The sequence below is a fragment of the Triturus cristatus genome, chromosome 3_1 (genome assembly GCF_964204655.1).
Source record: "Triturus cristatus chromosome 3_1, aTriCri1.1, whole genome shotgun sequence".
Lineage (NCBI taxonomy): Eukaryota > Metazoa > Chordata > Amphibia > Caudata > Salamandridae > Triturus > Triturus cristatus.
In genome coordinates this window covers 472603026-472610941 of record NC_140583.1, presented here as the reverse complement: position 1 = coordinate 472610941, position 7916 = coordinate 472603026, and the positions used below count along the sequence as shown (strand labels likewise).

Sequence of the window (7916 nt, the reverse complement as noted above, 5' to 3'; positions counted from 1 at the left end):
CTCCTCTCGTTTAATTTTATATTACCAAATCCATGGTGAAAGTGAATTGTTTTTGTTTAATGCCCCATGTTGCATCATGCAGCCATTCTCAATTGGCCTGGCCTAACAGTTTCTAATTGTCTACTGTTGTGAAATTCGGACACTGTGCGCGCGCAGACAACACAAACCTGCAGCCATTCTCAATAGGCCTCGTGTAAATTCCAAGAGGAAATATGTTACTATTGAACGCTTTGTGAATTACACTGACAGTGACATGATTTAATGTAAGTTAAAACATAACGTGGTTTATAGTGATAAATATTCTGCAAAGTGGAATACAAGAACAGGCAATGGATATTTTACATCTTCATATAAACTCATTTAAGTGTTTTAGTCTCACTTGGTTGCAGCTTCTGAAACCACAATTCGACATCTGAGTGGGGTGTTTAACATCGGAAAGGTCAATAAGGCCACGATTTAAAAATATGTAAAAGAAGCAATGTAGGCGTCTATGTGACTGTATCTACGGACACACAGACTGGGGAGATTAAGTAGCATTTTAGTGACGGGGCCTTCAGACTGAAAGAGAGCTTTGTAGGCGAACAAAGAAATGAAATTCATGGCCTTAGAAAAGCAAGTCACACGACTGATTTATTTAACATAATATTTTATTTGATTTATATAGAAATACTTAAAAAAACATGAAGTAGCACCATTACTTAAGTTTCACCTTAATTATGTAGAACTTTAAATGTCAGAAAAATAAAACTCTTGATACAATTTTCAAATCTTGTCTCAGCAAATATAATATTAGTATTTGACCATGAGGTTAAAGGCCCTTTATCATAAAATAAAATATACTTTGTTTTTAAACTTTGCTCATTAAAGTACATTTACGCTCAAGTAACATCACCTACATATACATAAACAAGTGGTAAACAAATGTATTAAAATAGAAATACTAAAACTATAGTGGTGCAACAGAATTTTGTAATTTCCACTTAATTCTATTTATACAAATATTTAGAAAGCTTCAATGGCTCCGTTTGTCAACTTATTATCTTTATACATTTCATTTTTGTAATAATATAGAATAAAATATGTTTTATAATCACTGAATAAAAATATGCTGGGTGAAGTAGATTTAAAAGTTTTTTCCGAACCTATAAAACCTTCATCCCATCAGAATACTGTTCAAAGCAATACACATATTATGGTTTGTAATTCTATCCACAATTGTGTGATATTAAAATAATACAGTGTTCTTTGCCAGAAGGTCATTTTAAAAATAAAAAGATTTTAACCCAGATACAAAAAGTTCACTGAACTTAAAATTAAAATACTTGTAAACATCTTTGCAATATGAAATATACTTTTCAAGTCAAAAGAATAAAATACTTCAATCTGTATCAATACAATTTCTCTTTAAAACCTTTACACGTTTATATATATATATATCTACATATATGTATAGACATAGATATTTGTAAATAATAGATATGATACAATGCCATTGCCAGTAAAGCTGCAGTATCGTACTGGTGGTGTGAAAGTAGGGGGTGGCATGAACGTTTTGCTCTCTGAGGAAAACATTCATATCAAGTAGCTATCCCAAGAAAATGTGTTGGGGAAACCTAACACTAGGGTGCATAACAGTCTGTACATCATAATAACCCATACTATTACATTGTGGAAGCTTCTGGTCAAAAGTAGTGTAAATCTATTAAAATGTAGTCGTCCTATTATCTATATCATGCACTAATATGTCCCCATGGTACAGTATATCGTAATGCTAGCGGCTCCCTTGTAAATATGCAGATACTGCAGCTTTATACTAATTTAAGGGTAAACAGTATCAAAAAGCAAGTCCGTATGTTTGTGGAAACACCGAGCTTTCCATTAAGACTAGGGGTATTTAGCATGCACTGACTTACATACTGACTGTCCCACTGCACAGGAGAGGAGCTGCTTGTCTCTTATCTGTTTATCAGTGCTGGCGGTTTGGCTATTTTGGGAAAGAAGGGGTATTGCAAGTAGTTTAGGAGACAGTATAGGAATCCGAGGCCCGTTTAAGTTATCCTGTTTAATGACAGACCAGGTCAGTGCAATAATACTTAAGATAAAAACGTAAAAAGATCAATCGTTTATTGTTGTAATGTGCCTGGCTTCTATCCCGATTTTTTTAAAAAAGATGCTCTCGGTCAGTTTTGTGGATCATAAAACATGCTTGAGAGGGTTTACGTCCCCACGGTTCCCTATTCCTATCCCCATATTCCACAGGGGAGCCCTCAGCTGCAAAAAGTGTAAGTGGTCTGATTCATATTGCTGAAAAGGAAAGGTTTTCTTCTTGTGGTGCAGGAACCAAATGTTACTATTTCAATGTGCACGCTTGATATACTTCTGTCGGCTGTTTAGACTATATGTTAACGAAGAGGTGATCTGAAGAGCAATTTAGGTCGACTTATCTTAAACTTTACTGTGATCTTCACTAAAGCTGGTACATTAACGCGTAATGCAAGAAACTGCTCAAGTCACCACCCACCAAGGAGGGGCAGGGTCATCAAGCACGCATAATTTGTTAGATTGGGTCCTGCATAATTACACGATATCATTTAAGAAAAAAGTCTGGAGGACATGAGCCTGGAACACATCATTATATCGTATCTATTAATGGAGTGAGGTTGAGAGGCCATTGTCCCATAAATGGTAAAATACCTTCCACCCACCCTCGAGTAGTTCAGGTGAAACATCCCTTCACTGGCACAACATTGCACCGTCAATGGCATTTCCCAAGAACATCTAGAGATAACATCTTTTTAAGACCCTTTGAGAATACTGCGACTACGCTCATGTCACAAAGTTGGGTAGCGTCCTTCCCTCTTTTAAAAAGATAGCTCCTCTACACCCCTTCCTCCCCCAATCATGTGGCATCTTTCTGTACGGCCCGATAAGTTCCGATTCCCATCGGCATCCATCTCCCGTTCCGAAGGCGGTGGCACTGATCGGAAAGGCAGAACCCCTTTTATGAAAATATGCGGATGGCCTGAGTGACGAGGCTGTGGCAGACTGGGCACTGCGGTTCGGTGCGCTCGCAAATGCGGTTGGCGCATTCCATACAGAAGAGGTTGTGCCCACAGGGCACCAGGGCTGCAATTACCTCGCTCTCGCAGCACACGGAGCAGTCGCGGCTGCCCTTCCGCCTCATGCTGCAGGAAGACGAGGAGGAGGAACTAGAGGAAGAAGAAGACTGCGAGGAGGTGGAGGAGGCAGACGAGTCGCAGGAGCCCCCACCACCGGACAGTAGATGGGTGGAGCCAGGCAGGCTGTTGGCGTTCAGCGCATGCTGGAGTGTGACGTAATGAGGGTAAGCCGGAGGGTCGCTGCGGACTCTCCTCGCCAAGGAGTGTTCGGTCAGACTGGTCACGTGACCACCAGGGGGTGGGGAATGGCGCAGGACGGATCTACGTTGATTGACTGCAGCCAGCACGTGGTTCGCATTCATGGGAGTCCCGTGTGCGTGACCACCCCCTGGTGGCGAGGCATTGGCATGGCAGCCGCTGGAAGAGGAATTGGCGGCTGCCCGGTCCAACTGAGACCAAATAAGCGTGGTGCCGGGCGAAGGTGTAGGGTCATAATTAGTCGAGTCGAAGCCCATGTCCACTGCATCTGGAGAGATGATATCATAAATGTAAGCGCTGGTGCTGACGTTATTATTGTTGTTGCCATTGTGGGTGAAGCTGAGGGCCGGACTGGGCGGGCTGTATTCCCCAGGTCGCCCACTGCTACCTGTCCCAAAGTACGAGTCGCTGGACGTGCTCCCCAAGGAGCTGGAGCTATCGTGGCGGTAGCTGGACAGTACCCTGCGGCCTGTCCCAGCCTTGGTACCCCACAGGCACGCGTGTCCGTGTATATCCAGCCCAACGTCTGTGCCATTGGCGTGAAAGTCGTTCTCATCCTGGACCTCGATCATGCCGCCTGTACGCACAGCGATGTGCGCCTCTATCTCTTCCCGGGCGCGGTCCACGTTCTCCGGCATGCCCGTTACCTCGAACACTGGCTCCTTGTCCCGGCTCGGAGTGACGATATAAGTGTGCGTCTGCTGCTGGATGAGCTTGATGGTTGCCCCCTTGGGCCCCACAACCAGCCCTACCACCCTGTAGGGCACCCGCACTTGGATTGTTGTCTGCCCGGGGAGGTTGGGTGGACCCGGCACAGTGCCTCCGCTGCCGCCACCGTTGGTACCCCCATTCAGGGCAGTGTTTTTATTCCGAGATGCTCTGATCATGGAAAAATGCTCAGCTGCTGAGATGATCTCCCTCCGGGCCATGGCCACATCTTCCTTCCTGCCCGTCACAACAAAGACAGGCTCCTCCCCGCGCACAGGGGTCTTGATGTAGGTGTTGGTCTTCGCCCGCAGAGCTTTGATTTTACAACCTACCAAGGATGCAAACAAGGAAAGAAAGATTACTTACTAGTCACAGAAGCAGAGGGATTTCTATTCAGCAATAACAAAGCTTTTACGTACAGAAAATTCAAAAACTAGCATAACTCTCTGCAAAAAGCATAGTCCCTTTGTATGGGCAGCAGGTCAACCCCCACGTATCTTCACTGACACAACACTACGCATTTCACCCAGAAATAGTTCCCACCGGCTACGAAATGGGAGAGCAAAGTGGAAATAGGGCGGAGTTCGTGTATTTTGTCCAACCAACCACACAAATAGTGGGCTACACGCACACTTAATGGAAAGAAAGTAAAGGCGCTTTCGCTTCAGTGCTATTGACTGTTTACTTAAAAACCGAAAACACACAAAGGATTATAATACTGCCTCACAGTCCCAGAACGCATTCAAAGTTAAAGTAAAGGGCGGCTTCCCCCCTCGTTGCAATGCATACTTCTTAGTTCGTCGTGGCAATGCACTATAAAAGCAAAAGAGGCTGATGCTTCGGAGTGTCTTGCCGAGAAATGTGTGTGATGCGGGCTGCCAGCAGATGCGGTACCTCCAAGCCCATTGTTCTCACAGATTCAAGAATGTATAACAAAAATACGTTTCTGCTAATCATGTATGCCTGCGCTTGCATTTGTGATCACATTAATTGAGAGTGGGAGGGGGGGCGATGCGTTGATTGGGTATGCGGATTATATTTGGGGGGACGTGCCTGCGCTCTCTTTGTCTCCTTGTCTAGTCCTGCCCATGCAATAGATCTGCCGTCATAGGGGACAGTGAGGGGAGGAGCAGTTATTGGGTGAGAACCTATGGGGGCTCATGGCAGGATACAAAGACCATACTTGTGGGAGGTAATACAAAATGAACATTAAAGTATAATTTCTCAGAAACTCCTTTCTAGAGCGATACCCTCAAAGACAGTCTGGATCCTGTAAACATGTCTAATAAATGTACCTCCTTTTGCGGGATAGGAAAACCGTGGTTTATACGGTAAAACAGAGGCAGTTATTTGTTCCTGAGACCTGACTCGCACTCCATACAGAAAGCATCCCTGTGCTTTGCCGCCTCACCATGCCCCCATATAAATCATTTGTGCTCGTGGCATGTCTTCTGCCATTGCTAGGCTGCCCCTGCTGTGAACTCGGGAGCTGGCAGGGCTGCTGCCTCATCCTGCCCACGCACATGGGGCCATTCCTTTACATGTGGTTAGCCCCAGCCTACTCACCTTGTCTGCCCACGATCTCTGCCACATGCTCGGAGCTGGGCACCGGCACGCACTCGGTCATGTTGACGCTCTTCTTCCTGGGTTCGTTGTCGTAGATGGAGCCGTTGTCATCGTTGTCCAGCCCCAGCAAGGAAAGCTGATCCAAGGCAATCTGGAAAGCTCGCTGCTCCTCCAGCGTGTCCCCTCCACTGCCACCGCTCACCCCTCTCTCCACCTCGGCAAAGAGTGAGCTGGGCATGGCGGGGGCTGTCGGCTGCACCCTCCCCGCCTGGGTGCGGAGTGGGAAGAGACACAAAGGAAACGCCAAGGCAGATGGCCAGGGCTGAGGAGGAGGGAGCGAGGGAGGCGTTGAAGGGGGAACAGCCCTCCTTCTCTCCGGCTCGGCTTTTGCAAATCAGTGCAGCCCTCTGGCGGAGAGGGGTCCTCGGCTCTGCCTGTCCCAGGGTGGCCGGGGGCTGCAAGAACTCAGATCCCCGGGATGCCAACCTTTCTCGCAGGAGCCCCTCCCCGGCTCACTCAGCGCTTTCCTCTCTTTCTTGTCTGAGCTGCAGCAGCCAGACGGCACTAGAGGGGAATATTGCACGGCCGTGACGTCACCGCCTCGAGTTGACAGCACAATGGCCCTGTCTCCCCTTTCCCGATTGGCCAGACAGAGGGCGATGGGGCGGTGCTACCCCTGTCTGGCTCCTCCCCCACCTTCTGCCTCCAGCTGCAAACTCCTTTCTTTGTTGTCTCAGGCAAAACAATAAAGAACCTAGACACTTGCTTTTATCTATCAGGCTGGATAAATCGCTCGACCGTATCTCCCTTCGTGTGTTTCTGATTTGATATCGCATAAACTCAACCTGGCCGTGATCGCATGTGCTTGAAACGCACGTTTGAATTAATCTGCATTGACTTTCCCAGAAGACAACTTTGTGGTGGCTCGAAATCTTGCGATAAGCGAAGGCTTTTGTTGTAGGAAGCCAGTGTATAGTAGTGTAATTGAAACCGACGCAGGACGAAGTAGGCTGAGAGGGTGCACTCTAAATAAGAGCTCGAGGACAAAGAAGAGGGCAGCTAGCCTGGAGCAAGAGCCATTGAAAGAAAAAAACAGTGCACTGAATATTCAGCCAACCACGATGGCAGTTTTTCTCATGTAAACAAATCAAGAGGCCGACTTGATGTTAATAGTAGTAGTATGTACCTACGCCACAATTACTCGAGCGAATAGCAGCCTGATAGCAAAGTCACCTAACACCGATCAGAACTCGAGTACCTCTTGATACTAAATGCAGAGCGATGTAAACGCACGTGGTGCTTTCTGTAAACAGAGTGAAATATGAAAGGAGAGAGAATTAAACTAGTGCACACAAAGGAATGGTGTGTCCCAGGGCCGGCGTTCCTCCAGTGACCTGTTTATGGTGATGACAAATTACTCTAAACAACTTTGTGGCAAGCACGCATATTTATTTGACTCCTCCAAATAAATAATAATAATGCGTTGTGCCGAGCAGATTTACTCTGCTGTGTGCCCATCGTTACTGGTCGCTCTGCATTAATGTGTTTATCCTCAAAAGCTTGTATTTTTTGGGGGGTGGGCGGGTGGTATTCATGTCATTGGACAGCAGTACCAGTGCCTGCCAACAGAACCGTAGCCTCGTGGCTGAGTGTGCACATTATGGCTGCTGATTGCGGCCTGACAGTGTTTCCACTGTTCATACTGTGCTATTTTTGTTCGCATCACTTTTGAGTTACATGCTTTGCTGCATGCAGTGTGTAATCTCATGTCTTTTGCCTGGTGGTGGTGCGCCAACACTTCCCGTGCACGTGGTAACGTGCCCAGACATGTGTGGAAAGTGCCCTTCTGAGTTCCACCCCAGGTCCTGTGAACTGCCGGATTTTATGCGGGTTTGAGGTAATTGGGGTGTATCAAAGCCATGTGTCACCTGCATCAGCTGCCTGCAGTTGCCGCTGCCCTACAACTGAGGCGGTTTATTTTGGTGTCTCTTGAACGCGTCTGAGCGAACGTGTGTTGTCCAGAACTTTCCCTTTGTACGTATATTTGTTTGTGTGTTTTACTAGACGTCTTTGCAAATACGCGTGGCAATTTGCAGGTAATTGTGTATTTCTGCGAGGAGCTGCGATTTCCGCCGGATGTTTGAATGGCCTACAGCAAAGTGGGGAGATGGGGGTAGGTGGCTGCACCCTGCTGGAAGTATGTGTGTGTCCCGGGGCTACGTCTTGTCAAGCCATAATTCAGTCACAGGATTACCCTTTCTAACA

The 7916-nt window shown here is 46.6% G+C and overlaps 1 protein-coding gene across 1 annotated transcript; it reads right to left on the bottom strand.

The window, feature by feature from the left end:
- Positions 1–629: 629 nt before the first annotated feature.
- MEX3B (mex-3 RNA binding family member B) lies at positions 630–6232 on the bottom strand. Its single transcript, XM_085644297.1, has 2 exons — positions 5652–6232; positions 630–4413 (listed from the first exon to the last, which is right to left on the bottom strand). Exons 1-2 carry the CDS (start codon positions 5887–5889, stop codon positions 3002–3004), a joined length of 1650 nt encoding a protein of 549 aa, XP_085500423.1. The 5' UTR covers positions 5890–6232; the 3' UTR covers positions 630–3001.
- Positions 6233–7916: the final 1684 nt, after the last annotated feature.

What these genes read in the sequence shown, in the direction of transcription:
- MEX3B (XM_085644297.1), bottom strand. Translation starts at nt 5,889, where the DNA reads ATGCCCAGCTCACTCTTTGCCGAGGTGGAGAGAGGGGTGAGCGGTGGC. An exon ending in AGAGATCGTGGGCAGACAAG is followed by an intron (nt 4,414 to 5,651) that starts GTGAGTAGGCTG and finishes CATCCTTGGTAG; the next exon opens with GTTGTAAAATCAAAGCTCTG.